General features: G+C 48.6%; 1 protein-coding gene across 1 annotated transcript; it reads right to left on the bottom strand.

The window, feature by feature from the left end:
* Positions 1–13,417: 13,417 nt before the first annotated feature.
* On the bottom strand, positions 13,418–15,489 carry EV420DRAFT_1482149 (uncharacterized protein; the record flags this gene model as incomplete). The annotated part of the gene is given in 9 exon segments (XM_060469865.1): positions 13,418–13,549; positions 13,681–13,718; positions 13,738–13,835; positions 13,888–13,989; positions 14,115–14,189; positions 14,270–14,328; positions 14,470–14,551; positions 14,995–15,204; positions 15,359–15,489. The coding sequence occupies 9 exon segments, from the start codon at positions 15,487–15,489 to the stop codon at positions 13,418–13,420; spliced, it is 927 nt and encodes a 308-aa protein (XP_060328190.1).
* Positions 15,490–18,864: the final 3,375 nt, after the last annotated feature.

The raw sequence follows: 18,864 nt of genomic DNA, 5'->3' as shown, positions 1-18,864 counted from the left end.
GCCTGTTGAACCGGTAGGCTCTGCTGTGTCGTACATGTGCCCCAAAGGGGTATCTGCAGTGGCTTGGACACAGCTGGTACTGCCAGTACTAGGACTTGACTGGTGGGATTCATTGCTAGTGAAAGCAGCGGAAATCCCATGTATGCTGTTAATGGGCAAACTCGAGGGTCCCCCTCCTGCTTTTAAGTAAGCATCGAATGGCTGGGACAGGCACGAGGAGCCCCATTGATCCTGGGCTTCGTTCCTGGTCGTACCTGGGCTCTTGATCCATTGATCGAGAACTCGATCCAGGTTCTTGATCGGACAATCGAGAGTTGCTTCTGGATCCTCGATCAACTGATTGAGATTCGTCTCACACTGGTACAGCCTTGAGTTGCTAGTTGGGTCCGACCCTTTCGTGCCCGACCCTTGGGGTTCATTGCCTGATGGGCAGTGGTAATCCCCTGATACACCGTTCTTGTTTTGCAATTCCTTCATAGTGGGGGATGAATGCGATATATTGTTACAAGTATCTACAGATACAACATAAGCATGAATATTCATGTCATAAGGCGCACCATGATAAACCCCAGCCGACGAAGTAGAATTGCAAAGTCCTACACCGGCATCTCTTTTATCTCCTCGACCATTGTTGAGCTAATGAGGTCTTCTTCCTCTATTTCTGCTAGGACAGCTCTGAGACAGGTTGTGAAAGTCAATGGTTTCTTTGGAAACTTTAACCATTTCGACTTGTCAGGCAGGCACTTATTGTCCTGCCCCTGGTGTCTGGTGTGTCCACACCGGAAACATCGCTTTTCTCTTTTGAGACAATCAATGTCCATAGATTCGCCTTCACCACCATAGGTGAATCCGGTGGCATCCCTTCTGCCCTTCAAGCCACTCGAAGAGCCCCCCACTGTTCCGGGCTTGGAACCAGCAGTCCTGCTGGGATACTTCCCGCCTTGTGCGAGATGAACTCGGTAGTTCTCATCCATTTGTAGGACCCTGCGCCTCCACTCCCAGTAGGTGGTAGGCCACATATTATCTCTGGCCATAATAATCTGCTTGATATTAGGCCATATTGTGAGGGTGATGACTTCCTCCATTTCCTCGTCATTGTGGAAGCATTCAGCTTCCACAGCCATTTGCTTGAACTTCTCAAAGAAGTCGATGGCTGTTTTAAACTGCACTTGCTGCAGTTTCTTCCATTACATCTGTTTGATCTGAACCTCCGCTACTTCCTTGAAACGTGTTCGGACGTTTTCCTGGAAGGTTTCCCAGGCGGGGACGCAATGTCTTCTGCTGTGGGGATCCTTGTAGTGTTGTTGTTGATGGATCCACCAGCTCATCGCTTCCCCACTGAATTGGTGGGCTGTGAAGACTACTCGACTTGGACCATACCCATATGCCTCGTTGAGAGCGAAGTACTGGGTGAAGGTTTCGAAGTAGTACTCGCAGTGGGTGAAGAATCAATCTAGGTCACTGGCCTTTCCATAGAATTTGTCAGGGACCTCTATCAGCATCAGTTTTATGTTTCCCCAGGGGTTGGGCTGCCCATCAGTGATAGCCCATCCCAGTGGTGGGTCGGGTGGTAGAGGGGGATTGGCGGGGCATGGTAGTGATCAGAGATTTTCATCACTATGAGGTGATGGTGGCTGGGCAGGAGGTTGGGCAGGTATAGGTGGGGGTCCTCCTCCACCGCTTCTTCCTCCTGATCCTCCTGGACCACCACCACCGCCTCCTCCAGGTGCAGCGGGCGCTGGTCCACTGGCTTCCCCCATTGGTGCTGATTGTGAGGGGTCCCTGCCCATGCTTCGAGCATGGAACTTTCCTCCTGCAGCAGTTAATCCCAGGGTGCTGGATGGCGCCCAAGCCGTGTCAGGGATCGGGTTTTCTGGGCCTACTATTCCTAGGTTGGGGAATGATTCCTCACTGTAGCGCCTCCCTGGCGCTACAGGTTGATCAGGATGTATCACATTCCAGTCAATGGTGGCATGATACCAGGTTTTGGTGTGGAGTATCTGATCCTCCAGGGCAGAGCCTAGCTCCACAGCCTTGTATGCCTGTCCCTGGTCAGATGTGGTTCAATTTACATTGTACCGCAATCGTCTGCTGGTCCATTCTAACATTTGCTGCCATGTTAGATCATATATTTGCTGAGCCATAAGCTCCTGTGCTTGAACCTTGGACAAACTCAGGTGGGTCATCGGAGGGGCTTCTGCTGTGGGAGCTACTGGACTCATCCTCCTGGAGCCATTGTTTGATGACCATCCTGGCTCTGACCCAGGGATCCGACCTGTTGTCATGGTCAGGCAGGTAGCTGATGACCTGGTATCTGGAAAATATCATATATCCTGCATCCCAGTCATCGTTCCACTGCCATGCACCCCAGAAGTATCTGTAGTACTCATCCCAGATCTCCAGGGCATCTTCACACCTCCAGATCCAGGGCCAGAGTCCTCGGGGAGGGAGGAAACCTCCATCGTATCCATCAGGTAAGAACCCTCCTTCTGGGGTAAGGAAGGGTTCAAGCTCATCAGGGGGTTTTGCTCCCTCATACTTGACGGTGGCCAGGGCTCTGAGGCGATGACAGATGGAGCAGTTGCAGTAGGGGTACAGATGGGGAGGGGTCTGCTCAAGCTCCCTTGGGATGCAGTTCAGGAGGATGATAGGGTCTGGAAGGGGTTGGTTTCCGGCAAACCAGTCAAGGATTCGGTCTCCCTCAGGTGTGTCTCCTGGGAAGATAACCCACTGTCCCCCCCTAATTGGGGATCCTGGGTGGGGTGTAGTACTCTGGGAGCTCCTCATTATTACTGTCGGAGTACTCGGTGAATACGACATCATCGGGTCCATCTTCGATGGCGTCGTTGGTGGAAGTCTCTGAGATGTGGGCAAAGCAGGGCTCAGCGAAGTCTCTGAGATCAGCAATGGTGATGAGGGTCAGGGGAAGGACTTTGGATTCGGGTCGGTGATGAGCGTCCAGGCTCTGTACACTCAGAATTCGCAGATTTTACCAGATATTTAATTCCCCAGCCACCACACAAACCTACTATTTCAATCCCGGCAATATTGCTTAATGCCGCCAATTATCCTTCCCCACTTGTACCCCACATCAATTATGCGCCCCTTTCACTAATTCCACCAGTCTTCTTTCATTAATTCTGCCAGGCACCTGATTGTCAATCTCACGGATTTAGAATCCCATCTGATTGCCTAGCACAGCCGCAATTCCGCAGCACAGCCACAATTCCGCAGCTCAAATAGCAATTCCATAGCATTAGCTCTAATGCCATGACCTTTCCTCAGTCTTTACTAAGGCTGTTATACTGCCAAGATATTGCTGCAAGCATCTACTTCAGTACACTTGCTTCAATGTACTTTGCCGCAGCAACACAGCAGCTCAAAATTCCGGAGATCGGTGGCATTCTTGCTAATCACTTCATCTATATGCAGTAAAAGCCATATGGATGCTGTTACTTTCGAACCACAGTACACAGTAAAACTGTGTGGGTGCTGTTACTTTAGAACATTGGGAACATGTGTTTGGTATCATTTCTTACCAATCTATGTACTACAGACTTACTAAGGACTTGCTTCAAGTATTCTAAATTTATTCCGGACTTGTAGTATAAAAGCTAGTATACATCATGGAAAATAGTAGTTGCTAGACAGAAGTTACTGGACACTAGCTATCATCCACGTTATCGACCACCATTATCGCTTGTACTCGCTAGGAGATAGACAATAACAACATAGTCACTCCAAGTTATACTCTCTGTAATGGCTTTTCTTCTAACGGTATTGGTGTACGCTCATATTGTGCCAATACACGGAATTTGGTGTCCACAACTTGCTTTTATCTTTTAATCTGCCAGCATCATTTCACGTTCACCAGCCAGGATTGTTTTCATCAGTTTTCACCTTCTACATCACCATCGTTTTACCCAGTTCAGTTCAGGATCGTTACGTCCCCATGTGGACTCAGATTAGAATCGTTATTGCCACCAGCAGCATCTGTCACGGAATTTCGGTCAACAGCTTCAGTATAGGATCATCAGTCACGGTATTTGGTATCTTGCCGTCAGTTTCAGTATAGGATAGTCTCCGTGTAGACTCAGGATTAGTATCAGTTTTGTTTTGCCGTCGTTAACCTCAGTATAGTTTCAGTTTCAGTCCAGCCCAGTCCCAGCCATCGTTTTGCCGTCACTAGTTCCCCCTCATATCATTGCCAGCCAGTCTTATCTTCGTTTTACTGCCAGTTTCTCGTTTCTTGACTACAGTCTTCGTCTCTTGCCGTCACAGTATTTGTTATCTTGCCAATGGTATTTCTCTTTGACGGCATTTTCTCTAATTCCATCAACATTGCCCATGGCTTTTACTAGTTAAATTGCCGTCACTTCATTCATGGTTTGCTGGTATTCCCAGTTATACCAGATTCCGTTCCTTCTTGTCTATCGAGACCCTTCCCAGCTTACAGCCAATGTTTTCTAGTACTCGATCGTTAAGGGTACTACTTCACTGACTGAAAAGTTGCAGTGTATACTTGCGTTCTTGAGGAATTCGTCGCACGGAGGTGCACCGAAACACTCGCACAACAACAAAGCCTTTATTGCCGCTATGCGCCATTTGCCGTGAACTCCTCTAGAGTTTTGGTTTTTGCCATTGCCATGGAAGTTTAGGCTCATCATCGGGGAGATGGCCAGACAAAGTCTGACTCATGGACGGAATCATTGTCCCACCATGAAGGGGGTCCTTCAACTCTATAGGTTCCATTGGGGGTGTATGATGAGAGGGAGGTTGGTGCGTCATGCCACTCTGGCTCGGGAGATTCATCTCTTCAATGTCCTCCTGTGTCACCCACTCCCCATACATTCCCTTGTCCCCAGGCAGGGAGGAACGGGTCTTCACCTTCTTCGAAGGTGGTTCTTCACCTGGTTCGTCCATGGACGATTCGATTGAAGGCGTCAATGTAGAACCTACTCGTTCCTCTCTGATAGAGACGCTCTCCATCATCGTCGAACCCTGGGACAGCTGCTGATAACTCTGTGGAGGTGATTGATGGCTCCCTGGAGTCATTGTCGTCGCTCCAGGTCATGGCATCCCAGGACCCATCTGTATTGGTCCAGTACTCGGTGGTAAATCTGAGGTCGACTCGGTTGTCTCCATCATCTGGAGGGATGCTGAGTCATCTGAGCTCTTTTTCTTGAAGGGATTCTTCACCTTCACCATCTCACTGATCCTCGCTCTGAAGCTTGAGCATGGGGGCTCGGTCTTCTCTGTCAGGTAAGGGGTGTCGAAGTGTGTCTCACTCCCCCCTTGGCCTGGGTGTGAGTGACCAGAGCTGGACAGTGCTTGTTGCTCATGAGGTTCCTGTTGATGAGCCATTGAGTCCATGTACTCTCTCTCTTCCAGAGGTCAGTGCTCTTTGGTGTCGGGTTGGTCAGAGAATATGAAGAACTGCAACTGCAGTTACTAGTGTCAAGATACTGAAGGTACTTCCGAAGATAATGGCAGTGCGGTCTGAGGGGGTGAGAGGCATAAAGCTCATTGTACCACAACAAATGTTTATGATCTCGAGGGGCGGTGGGTGCCATTTTAAATAATGGGCAGAAGATTTCTTTTCTTTGGAAGTATAACAGTGACTGTCTTGAAGCAGTACAGTTACCATTGATGACAGTAAGGGTAGTAAGGGCAAGCTTCGGCTAATTGTTAAGCACTAACTCTAATCTGGACCAAAGCTGATCTCTATCCTGTCACTCACGTTTGGTGATTCAGTGTTAGAGAGGTGTTGGTAGATTGCGAGAAGTTAGGCATCACTTATAGTGAAAGCGAGGAGCTTGTAAGAGTTAGGAGTATATAACCTTAGCCGAAGCTGGGGTCTAAGGCCACAGTGTAGGCTAGTTTAAATACATGTTGAACTTGTACTAAGAATAGTATCTATAAGGGCACGTGCATCGAGAAGCATGCCTGCTAACAAATGAGGAGGGAGGACACTAAAAGAAGTGTACTCCTGACGAATGAGAGTAAAGAGTGCATATCACCTGTATCTGCGTGGGACTCCGTCTGAATAGGTCACATCCTGTAGACTGCCCTCAACCAGCAGTCGACTGGGGCCCAACCACTAAGAAGCATGATGCCATCAAGAGAAGCATGATGGCACATGCAGGTTGTCAGTCATCTGGGGTGTGGCAGCTGTGAATTGGGGTGATGGCAACTGGGTAAATGGGTAGGGGATGTGCTGGTGGAATATCATGGGTCCAAGAGATAAGATAGGTAGGTCCAGGGTTCCAAAGGATAAGGATAAGATAAGATAAGGAAAATAGGGGTAAAGTCATAATACACATGCAAACTCCTGAACAGTCCATTAACAACATACTGCTTATCAGATGGAATCAGATAGCTGCAAGCTGTGAGTGAACAGCCTACTGACAGAAATGCAGCCATAATTCGGGAGAAATAACATAAGTTACCCCATCCTATCAAGTTCCTAGTCCTTCAGAATGTCGGCAAGATGAATAGAGCAGGAGGCCACCGCATTTTCGATGACGGAGAAGATCAGTGAGAGCGAAGTCCAAAAGTGGAACAAGTCAGTGACTTGGGTCCACTCAAGCCACGAAAAGCTGAGTCATAGCTGAGCCAAGCCATCCTAGACCCAAGTCATTGCCAGTGACTTGGCTCATAGCATTTCCGACTCTGCTCAGTGACTCGGCAACTTGAAGCTGAGTCATTGGCAACACTAGTGTTTCCATGGTTCGGTGCGGTTCAGGTTCAGCCAATTTTGGTTGAACCTGAACCTGCACCAACAGGTTCGGTGCAGACCCAAGATGGACCAGAACCTGCACCCCATCGCACCGGGTTCATAGGTTCAGGTTCAGGTGCGAACCAGGTTTGAACCAGGTTTTTTACAAAATTAAGCCTATGCTATTTTAAACTACGATCTATGCTATTCTAAACTACGACGAGAGGCCATAAAGGCTTTTTTAGTATCTAAGTATTTATCCTCGTCATCTGAGTCCTCAAAAGGGCCAAAATCAGGCTCAATTGACATCCACGCCTCGTTTTGAGCACTCATGCGACCATCCCTGTATGCCCCTTTGAGCCTCTGGAGGCCGCCGAACTTCTCTGGCTTCATGCGGTGCCGGAGCTTTGCATCTGTTCTTGCAGCGCTTGAGAAAGCTCATTCCGAAGGCGTTGACGACCCAGGAATTGCTAGATAATCACGAGCCATAGCTGACATGACTGGCCAGTCAGATCGATGCAACTGCAAGCAGATCAGTCAGAGCAATAAAACAGTTATCAACGCAACTCACTCCCCACCAGGCTATGATGTCTGGACACAGTTCCTTTTCAACAGGCGCTGAATTAAAATAGCGATCAAATTCTGCTGTTGGGCTTGTAATCGCCGGCTGGGTTTTTGTCTTTCTCTTGGCACGTATCATGGCATCCATCCAGTCATCAGAAGCCGATGCTAGATTACAGGAATCAGTATTGTACTCAACATACAGTCAATATTCAGGGTTAACCTTTGAGCTTCGCTGGGGCAACTGAGTTGAGGATAACCCCCATGTCGGATGATGTTGATTGGGCCTGTAAGCGCTCACGATACTCAAGAAACTGAAAGTTGATATCAATCACGTGTACACGAGGGAGACAGATTCATGTTGACAAACCACTTTCCGCAATCGAGTCATGGCATTGTCTATCCATGATGAGTCCCATGCGACACTCAGATAGTCCAACTTCCACGTAGGATCAAGAACTGATACATGAGACAATTAGCAGATGTGGGCATGTAAAGACAAAATGACTGACCATGAGAGCCAAAATATATTGTGGTATCGTCCGTAGCTCGATACCACTTCTGCATATTAACCAAGCCAGCATTAAGCGCAGGCCAGATGAGCTCATACTTGGGATCTTCAGACAGCTCCTCCCATCATGACTGCAGACGCTCAATTATCGGGTAGACTTTCTGACAGGTGGGAGTCTTTTCTGCTGACAGTTCACCATAGCTCGACACAGATATCTGTAATGCACAAGGTATTAGCATAAATAGGCATATGATAGTCGTACAAACAAACCCTGAGTGCATGCGCTGCTAGGCTGACAGTATCCCACTCTTTGCTGGTCAATTTATAATCAGAGAAATGTTTGCTGCCAGTAAGTGGTGGAATATCGGGATTTGAATCAGCTAGTACACAGAAGACGTCCATGGGCTGTCTCAAAATGAGTACAATTATTAGGGGATAGAAAAGCGATGCATACCTTTCGAATTTCCAACATGCGATCAAAACAGTCGCTCATGCTCCCCCATCGCGTCCGAACCCATGTTTTCATCTGCAGGATGGAGCAGCCATTTGTCCTGCATAGCTCCAAAAGATACTCCAGTGCCTGGTCGCCACCGCCATTCACCTCAGCTATGAAGGCAAGTAGTTTTCCAACAATATCTCCAGGTGTGAAATCCGTGGATGTGTTGATCGCTTCAACATCGTTCGCATTGGCCTCGATCTCCAAGCTAGTGTCGATGTCACAGTCAAAGGTCACATCATTGGTATTAGAGTCAGATTGGTGGATATGCCGTCGTGTTTGCATGAGAGAAGGGATTTGAAGGGCGAGGATAAAGTGGCCGGACATCAGATGGATTGTGTGTTCAAAACATCTAGGGAATTTCCTTGTCAGAAGACGATGTGAACGATAGAAAAGAATACACACCGGCCTCACATTTCCTTTGCTTTGAGTCGCTCCCAAGTGGGATCAAATGTACCACAGAGATAGCGTATCGCACAGTCATTGACTGTAACATTATCGCACACAAACCAACCAAGCTATAGATAACTTAGACAGATGTGGAAATGAAAATAGAGAGTATCTTACACGATCTTGGAAAGAAAACCTCTCAACAACCTTAACTAGCTCCTTACCCACCGCTTCACCAGTATGACGTCCATGCATCCGGTCAAAGGCCAGGAGTTCACTTCTCAGTTTCCACGAGGTCGGGTCTTCCGGTGGGGAGTCGATCCAATGTATAGTAAAGGAATTGTATGGCTGGCGACGATGCGTAGTCCACCCATCAAATGTGCAAGATATTCGAGACGTAATGTCCTAGCCACTGGTGTCAGTTCACATCCATAATGTGTAGAAGGAACTGATGCACCTTTACAATAGAACTATCTATTCCATCCAATACGTCAACCTTCTTCATCACAAGGTCGCTCATGTACGTCTTCTTGGGTATTTCAGTCTCCTTCATCTTTGGGCATAGGTAAATAAGAAGACGACGGAAAGAGGGTCGGTCAGCCAATAGGAAGGGCTATGGCTCTTGTCAGTACTAGTAGGGAGGTAAGGATAGTCACATATGCACCAGGTCAGCATCGGCAAAGAATTCCATAATATACTCCCCCAATCCCTCTTTGGTCACTGGTGGTGGTGGCAATGCCTTCACGACGGAAAAATCTTTGATTCCGGTTTGCTGCCTGATAGATTACTTCAACAAAAAATCTCTTCGCAGGACAGAAAAACTGCTTACGAGTCAGAGGTTCCTTTCCAGCCTTGGGGCGCTGAAGCTTTAGGCTTGACCTGAAAACGAGTACATAGATCTAGGTACTCTTGGTAGTGTTTTCTAAATTAGAGAATAAGAATACGACACACAAGAACTAAAATGAACATACCGTGTGATGTGTGACCGTTGCACTGTCACATTCCCAGTCATGAAGGACTCGCTCTTCGTTCGTCCTTTTTTTCTGTGCCCAGCTTGTCAATTAGCCTGTGCTGGGTAAAATAAAGGGACGTACAGGCATAGCTGGCAGTACTGACCAGCGGTAGCCTTCTCCTTGATAACCCGAGTGTCCTTCTTGAAGACAAGTCAGATGTCTTGGGTCTCAGAGGATTTTTTCCGTTTCCCCTGAGAACCGGGTAAGTCGGAAGCAGTATAATGGTGTAATTTCTGAAATACCTTCCCACCACTTGCATCCCAGTAGCGCCTTTCACCTTCGTCCATCTCTGACTGTTCTCCTTCTGACTCATTAGTCCCTCCATGGTCTTTTGGGTTCGTTTCTGCTGGTTTTTTTGCGGGGCCGGGGAGTGAGTTGGCTTCATTTGCGAGATCAACGTCGACAGGCCCAGACTCCTGGGATCAATGTGAGAAGTCAGTTTTAATCTAACCATATTTATGGACGTACACGGCGCCGCTTTGCGTTTCTATGCTCGATTTGAAGCTCGTCTTCGTCCAAGTTCAAGTTGTCAGAGTCTGGAGTCGCAGCAATAAGTATTATTTAAAAGCTAACGCTTGTCAAGGACAATAAAAACTGACGTTCAGCGCTAGGTGAATGAGCCCACTCAATGTCCCTTGCTTCTTTCAGCATTCCGTTTTGATCAACAGCATCTCCATTGGGTTTAGATGGATCCTTGGTGACCGGAACGTCATCTACTCAGAGTATGAGGTACGTGTCATTCAGGATCGATGATCATACCATTCTGATTGGTGCCACGGATAATTGTGCGCTCGATATTGTTCTCATCAATGAGTTTGCTGGAAGGCCCTCGTTTTCGTGGTCCGGCGATTATTTGATTGGGATCAACTTCTTGACGAGGCGCCATGATCTTGGTCAACTATAAGATATTATCGATGCAATAAGAATTGAGCGGATTGGTCGTATAGTGGCTGAAAAGTTTATTCAGATTAAATGTATAGCTACCTTGAAATTATACTTTGCTTACCCATTTGGCAATCATTTGCATACAGGTTCACTGGGTTCAGATGAGGTTCGAACCTTGATAAGAGGTTCGCCATTAACAGAACCTGAACCTGCACCTTTTGGTGCAGGTTCGGTGCAGAATAGCCACTGAACCTGAACCCCAGGTGCGGTACAGGTTCGGACCGGGTTCATAAGGTTCATGGACCAGACCGTGGAAACACTAGGCAACACTAGAGGCTTGTTGTGATAGTGGTCTACATATCACACAGGAAAAGACACGGGGGTTGATGAAAGACAAATTCAAAACCTAAGGCAAGGCTAAGGATGCATTTCGTTCTGGAGAGGGATATACGTACCAAGGAATGCACAAGGATCTGCTCTTATTTCTGTCCTCAATGTAAACTGTTGGAAAACGGGGTATCAGTTTGTTCCCAGTGTCACATGCACAGTAGCAAGCCAATAGTATTGCGCTTGGCTGAGCTCTGCAAATGCATGAGGATCTATGCTAAAGTACCTACTTTAATACTAAATGTACTTTTACTAGAACTTTCCACGCTTTTCCTAAGACTTCTACCTTAATAAGCAACTTTGGCATGATGCCGGATTGCCAAATCCCAACATAAACCTGATGTGTATATACGGTGACTGACAGACTATACAGCCTTGGACCATTGTAAGACTTAACGGAAGAACGGGTTGCCGTGGAAAGAACATGTTAGCGCGAAGAAAGGAGATCATATATATATGTAAATACCAGTCTTCCACTGAAGATGGAATCAGGAAGTTGAAATGAGAAAGTGTGCCTCGTCTAAATATCGTGAGGTGTGTCCTGGTCCAGCTTCATTGAATCGGAACATAACTACTCTGCGGCATCAGAACGCTACAGCGAGGAACGAAAATGATGCAACAAGCTCAAAGCTTAATATTACTCCATGGACTATACATGCCCGACACGAATTGCGAGCTCAATTGGTAGATTTTACCAGGTAACGACGCTAAGCCTCCATACATTTGCCATTGTCTGATCTCTGAGCCGCCGATTTTGGGACCAAGATTCTTCAGGTATATTGAACACTGGTGAAGCGAAATAAGTCGGTGACGTGGGGACCGCTACCGTCGTTTTTCTGATATTTGGGCAGACGATTTTGGGACGAAGACTCGTGACGTTCGTTGGAATATTTTCCGGCAGTGGGTAATGAGGAAGCGAGATGGACTAGAGAAGCGGAGACCGCCTTAAAGGTTACGAGAAGATCCTTGACTGAGGTGTGTTGAAGGTACCCCGGACACCGCATCCTCACGGACCCACTACCCGCTGGGATTGTTTGGCACCAGAGGAGCAAACAAAGCGTGCTTCTTTCCTTTTCGCCCTCATGCTACTGTGACATCTGCGCTCTCTCGAAGACTACCGACTGGACGAACTGCAGAATCCAGTTTGAAGACAGCAATGAGGGCTAATCTACCACACCCAAGTTCCTGGGCTCCACCCTTCTACTGGCTTTCCTTGAACACGAATACGATGACCCTCCTGGGCTGGGTACGTGTCGAATTTTCGCCGAGATGATGTATTGCTTTCCGGCCAGCACGGGACATGCAAGGTGGACGACGAGCAGTGCAGAGACACCAGCGAGGGAAGAATTGCAGTGTGTTCCTGCTCCTGAATAGACGAAGATCTCCATCATGCGCAAGACCCACCTCTTTCCACGCGTTAAGCGTTGTACTCGCCTGGTCCTCACTGCCGCTGCCTGCCACCCTCTTCACACCCACCGTCTCATTGCTTTGCCAGAAGTAGGATGGCCATTCATGTGGTGACATGTCGCTTGAATTGTGCTGTAACGGTGGACGTGTTGGCGTTATCTAGACGGTAGACGAAGGATGGGAGGGAAGAGGTACGTGCTCGTTTGTTGAGTCATTGTTTTAGGCCACTTATACTATTCTTGTAGGATGTCAAGCGTCCGTGTCGAGTTCAATCCGGCACAATTCGATCTGGCGTCCCTTCAAGTAAGTTTTGCTCGTATGATACACCTTTGTTATTCTGATGACTACGTGTAGTCCTCGCTTTGCAATCCTGTCACGAATCGATGACCATGACACAGCCGGGCACCTTTCTCCACCCCCGTTTATCAGGTGTTCATCTCTCCTATGCAAGGGGACTTCGATGGTGAGGTTCTTGATGTTTTTATGTTATATGCTAGTGCCGAATCGCTGACACATCCCTAGACCACTGTCAAACACTATGAAAGCACACTGCTATCCTCGTTCAAGCATTAATTGTCGCTCGTTTTACAATCGTACGTTCCCAGGATTCTCTAAGGAACTAGCTAATCCTTTCTAATATAGAAGGTCTAGCTTCTAAGCTACCGAAATAACCCCCGACACCGCTAATGTCCATAACAACTCCCTTTCCTAACCCGTTCGCCCAGCTTTTTGGACAAAGCAGGGATGGCAGACGTAAGCCTCGACGTAGTCAGCCTCGCTCAATGGTGGCTAGACGACTTCGTCATCAGAAATCACCCGGAAACATCACTCTTTGCATGCGCCGACCCAACCTCTCCTGCCAGTCCTCTCCCGTCAGTTCTCCTGTGGAACTATACCCCCACATCATTTAAAAACCAGACAGCACTTGTTCCCATGGGAATGTGACCCTGTTGCCGGTACCCCGACGCTGTGGTCCACGATGAGCACGGGCTGTTCGCATTTCGGGTTTGCATCAGAGTATATTCGAGAGAATAGATGTGTCTTGCACGTTACGTGTCATCGCTGTGGCTCTGCCGCCCGACATTCAAAGACTGTATTCCGACAAACCTCCTGCTCGAGAAGGTTGATTTGGGTGTCTTCTCAGCTTTGCTTTCTTCTTTCCGCTCTTCGGGTGCCTTCGCCTACATATCCTGAATATTGATCAACTCTACAATGTACTTTTTAGCCTGTGACACTCCCTCCATCACCTCGAATATGCGATAATACATTCCATACAGCTTATCACCTCCCTCGAAGATGCCAATCAGCTCACCCGCTTCGGGTTGAACGTCAGGATTTGTGCGTAAAAATCTAACCAGTTCAGACGTACAAGCAAACTTCTGGATCACTGTCTTCGGACAGAAGTACCGGGGCGCCTGCGTGCGTATCTCATGTTCCATTATCATCCCGGGTACGGACGCAGATATCCTGAACAATCGTCATATACATGACCTTAATACTGGTGTACTCTACAAAGTACCTTTTAGCGTACTCCACTCCCTCCGCCACCTCGAATGGGCGGTCAACGACTCTACGCAGCGTATCACCCTCCTCTCCAACGCCGATCAGTGTACCACTTTGGCTGTCGGGGGTTTGTCCAACATAACATACCCAGTTCACAGTCAGATAGCTCCTTGAGTGCGCACAGTATCCCCTCCCTCATGTACATATCTTTTCCGTTTTTCGCTCCCCCACTCTCGGTCTCACACGAATGTTACGTTAAGATTCTGAACAACCAGCACAGTCTGCATTTGTGGATGCATTCGCTCTCTCACCAGGGACCTGCAGCGCGCTATCAATTGCTTAAATCCCATCGTCAGAAGGGGGAGCTCGCTCAATTTGAGTCTTGACAGATCACCCACTTCGCCTGGCCGTAAGCAACGAGAGCATGTACGATGCGCTCGATTAAGACCTTCCTTCCCTATCTCGAGGTCCTGAAGTAGAGATGGTCAAAACGAGGAAAGGGTTGAGGAACTGAGATGTGAGGTGGTACTGGGCGAAAGACAGATCTGCTGCGGAAAGAACACGTTAGCTAGAAGAGAGAATGAATAGATTTAAATACCAGTCTTTCACTGAACACGGAATGAGGAAGACTTATCCTGGCCCAGTGCTTCATCGAATAGGACTTCTCCAGCATCGGAACGCTACAAATAATGACGCACAACTGTCAAAGTTTAATGTTGCTCCATGGGCTATACATCCCCTACGCAAATCGCGAGCTCGATTGGTACGGATCACCAGGTGATGATACTGCGCTTGCATTCATTTGCATCATCTGATAACTGAGCTGCCGATTTTGCGACGAAGTCGCGTCAGTGAATTGGGGACCACTATCGTCGTTCTTCCCATAGTTGGGCGGCTGCTTTCGGGACGAGGTCTCGTGTCAGATTCATGGTGTAGAGCGTCGACTAAAAAAATTTATGGGTGGAGCTTTGAGGAAGCGAGATGCACCAGTAAAGTGGGAACGCAATCACGGTTACGAGAAAGCCCTTGATCGAAGCTGTTGAAAGTACCCCGGACACCACGTGCGCACGGGCCCGCTACGCGCCAGGATTGTTTGGCACCCAAAGAAGCAAACAAAACGCACTTCTTCTTTCCTTGTTTCCTCCATGCAACTGTGACATCCGCGCCTTCTCGAAGAGACTGTTTTATGAACTGGACAATCCGCAGTATCCGGCTTTGAACACGGGCAATGAGGCTAAACTGCCATAAACAAGTTCCTTTCGACTGGTTTTCCCAGAATACGAATACAGGGTCCTCCAGGTCACCCTGTGCTGCCTTGGAGCTGGAATTCTCGCTGAGATGCCCGCATGGAGCATACTAGGAGAACGACGAGGTCAGGGTAGAAGTGCAGTGCATTAAGAAGGTTCCCGTGTCTGACAGGACGAAGGTCTGCTGACCACATGGAAGACTAGGGATGCTCATGGTCCTCGCTGCTACTGCCGACGCACTCTCCCCACCTCCACGATCTCATCATTTTTATGAACGTACGGAGGCCTTTCGTGTTCTGCATCTTGACTAGCTCGAGTTGTGCTGTAGGAATGGACGTGTCTCCGGCATCTAGACGGTAAACGAAGGACATGCAGGTTGGATATTCGAGGCGTATACGTACTCGATGAACTGTGGAGCGTGTGCTTACGGGATAAAAGGTACGTGTTCGTTTGTCGGGTCATTCACCTTACGTTGCTCATGCTATTCTTGCAGGATGTCATGCGTCCCCGTCGAGTTGAAACTGACGGAATTCGATCTGGCGTCACTCGCAGTAAGTTTTATTCCCTCGAGCACCTTCATCGCTTTGACGACTACATGTAGTCAGGTCACGAATCGAGGACCAAGAACAAGGGGTCGACAGCTGGGCGCCTTTCTTCATCCCTGTTAACGTTCATAGGCCGATCTTCTCTCCTATGCAAGGGGTCCTAGACTGTATGCCAATCGTACTTCGCCAGGAATCTGCAACGTGCTAGCTAACTCTTTCTCAGGTATTTATGATGACATTGAAATAGCCTCCTACACCACTAAAGTCCATATCACCCCCCTTTCCTAACGTGTTCGCCCGCCCAGCTCTTTCAGCAAAATCACTAAGGCTCAGCGCTCAGCGCTCAACATTGGCTGCTTTCCCCAATGCCGGTTAGACAACCCCATCATTAGAAATCGCCCGCGTACACACCCAAGACGACGCTTCCAGGATTACTCTCGTAAAAATCACTCTTTTCACGCATCGACCCATCTTCTTCTGCAGGTTGTTCTGTGGAAATATGCCCCACGTTGCTCAAAAATCAGACAGTGCTCGTTCTCATGGAGGGTGCAATAGACTACACATTGTTCTCAACCAGACAACACTCATTCCCATGGGTGTGTGCGCGTCATGGTGTGACCTTGTTGCACATAAGTACGCCGATGCTGTTGTGTACAATGCGCATGGGCTGTTCGTATGTTGGGTTTGCATCGGCGTAAATCTGAGAGTCTAGATGTGTCTAGCACGTTACGCGTCATTCCCTCTGGCTCTGCTGCCCCGCCATTCAAGGACTGCATTCCAATGAACCTTGCGCTCGAGAAGCTCCATATGGGCGACTTCTCAGCTCTGCTTGCTTCTCTCTTGTCTTCGAGTCGACAATCAGTGACTCCACGCAGTGTATTACTCTCCTCGACGATATTGACTGGTGGGGCTATGTCTGTAACGACCCACCCGCTTCAGGTATAACAGCCATGATCCTTTCTCTTCACCCAAGTACTCGAACCCTCACGCCTCTCTTGTGCTTCACTGCCTCACTCTCAGTCTCACACCCCGTCACAACGGCAAGGGATGTTCATATCCTGAACAATGGTTATTGCCTCCGCATGTATGAACGCCTTATCTTCAACGACTACGTCATTGTTCGCTCTCTCGCCAGAACTCCTCTCATGCCCCATCAACCAATTGGATCCCGTCGTCAGAAAGGCGACTGTGGACGGCATGCTCAATTTGAGGTCATTCGATTGCGCTGGATGAGAAGAGGTACATCATCCATGTCGTTCTCATTCTCGAACCATTCCATTCTTCGCTGCAGCCACTGCATTCTACGACATCCTCTTTAAACCGAGGACCGCTCCTTCACCTAATTGAGAGTCTGCCGTTATCTTCTTTGAGAACTCCCAGTTTCATTTTCTCTCGCTGACTACTCTTGACAGTACTGTTCATTTCTGGGGTTACATCAGGTGTCGCTTGTAAGCATGCTGCTTACCACATCGACATTACTCACTAGATCTCTGGTCATAGATCCTTCGATCGTACTATATTTCACGTCATGTACTTACATATTTAGCGCTAGTTCGGGATACGCCCTCACTTACCTTCCAACCACCACCATCCCCTCCTTCGTAGTCGACTACATCCCGTTTTCTCCTTCCTCTTGCTTTCAATATACGCCGTTCCTCGTTAGTCTTGTCCAATTCTCTCAGTGGTCTCGCTCTTCCATAGAGCGAGGTTACACTTTTTTTTTAACGAACGAACGAACGTCAAATCTCGCCAGCCTGTATCTGGGACGAAGGTCTTTAGACCAATGTCTTGCCCACCTTTTGCCAGCACGCATCCCCGAAAACGCCAGACGACGCCTGCACCCACGCCGTTGCCAGGTCGAGTGAAATTCGCTCGACAGTCTGTTTTTTGCTGACGTATCTATATCTTGCGGTATAGGTCGTGTCGTACCCAACCTCAGATCATGTTCTCGTAGACCTCAATCTCCCCGCCAGTCTTCTGTTGACATACAAGACAGTATTGCTGAAGAACTCTTCACAACTCCACACGCCAGCCCCATCGCCAGCATTGTCAATCCTCCTCTCCCACCAATATCCACCCTTCCATCCTCCTCCACCTTGACCAGTTTTCCTTCGTCAGTCTCGCTAGACCATCTGAAGACGCCTCCAGCACCCCAGTCTCCAGCTACGCAGAAACCAAACACTCCAGATATACCTGAACGATCACCAGCCGCACCACTACTCTTCGAGCCCCGAACGCCCCACACCTGTCCCCAGTTCAAAGATGTCCACTATAGATCAAGCAGCACGCGTAATAACCCATGGCGGTGGACGAGCACCTCCCACGCTAACACGGGGTCACTTGCGCGATCCGGAGACGCTGAGCCAGTATGCCAATGTAGGCCAAAATTATATTCGACGCCAACTCCAGAAAGGACATGACCTACCGGACATCCTAGCGAACCTGGTAGAAGGACTCGCGGATAACCTGCCAGCTGTCACTTGGTTTAAGCAACATGAAGCTCGCCTGGTGAAGCTGACTTTCAAGCAGTTCATGGCTGAATTTCGTGAACGCTTTCTTCCGGCGACCTGGATGAAGGACCTTGCTAACGAGATCTGGCAGGAGTCCATGCCGGAAGGTAGCAACTTTATCGACTGGATTGAACACCTTCGAGGACGAAACGGCCTCCTGGTGGAATATCCGGAATTCATCGATGCCGCCGCACTCCTTGCAAACTTACGCGGCCGAATCTCCAAGCCACTACAGGATGCCATTCGGAACATCAAGGAGATCCACGAATGCACCAGTCTGGATATGTGGACGAAACTCGTTACGGTACAGGACGATGAACTACACCGGAAGCGCAAAGAAATCGCAGATGTAGTAGAGACGCTGGAGTCTGCCAAACGCCAACATCTCGAAGCAGCAGCAGCAGTGCAGCCGGCCACCACCACGACGATGACCGCATCTACGTCCTCTGGTTTCCGTAGCAACCGCCCTCCCCGTCGTACCAACTCTGCACCTGCTTCTTCGGACACCGCAAGCTCATCGAACTCATCTCTTCCTGGCAACACCTTCACCTATAAGTACCAGGGTAAACTTGGTGACGATGAACGCGCTGTTCTCGCTGCCAATGACGGATGTTTTGCATGCCGCGATATCGACATTCCCAGAGAAGAACAAGGTTTTGGCAAATGCAAGGGACGCGCTCCACCTGCTGCT

This window comes from Desarmillaria tabescens (assembly GCF_030435595.1).
Source record: "Desarmillaria tabescens strain CCBAS 213 chromosome Unknown EV420scaffold_30, whole genome shotgun sequence".
NCBI lineage: Eukaryota > Fungi > Basidiomycota > Agaricomycetes > Agaricales > Physalacriaceae > Desarmillaria > Desarmillaria tabescens.
Note: the sequence above shows the minus strand (reverse complement) of the source record. Positions and strands in the feature narration are given on the sequence as shown.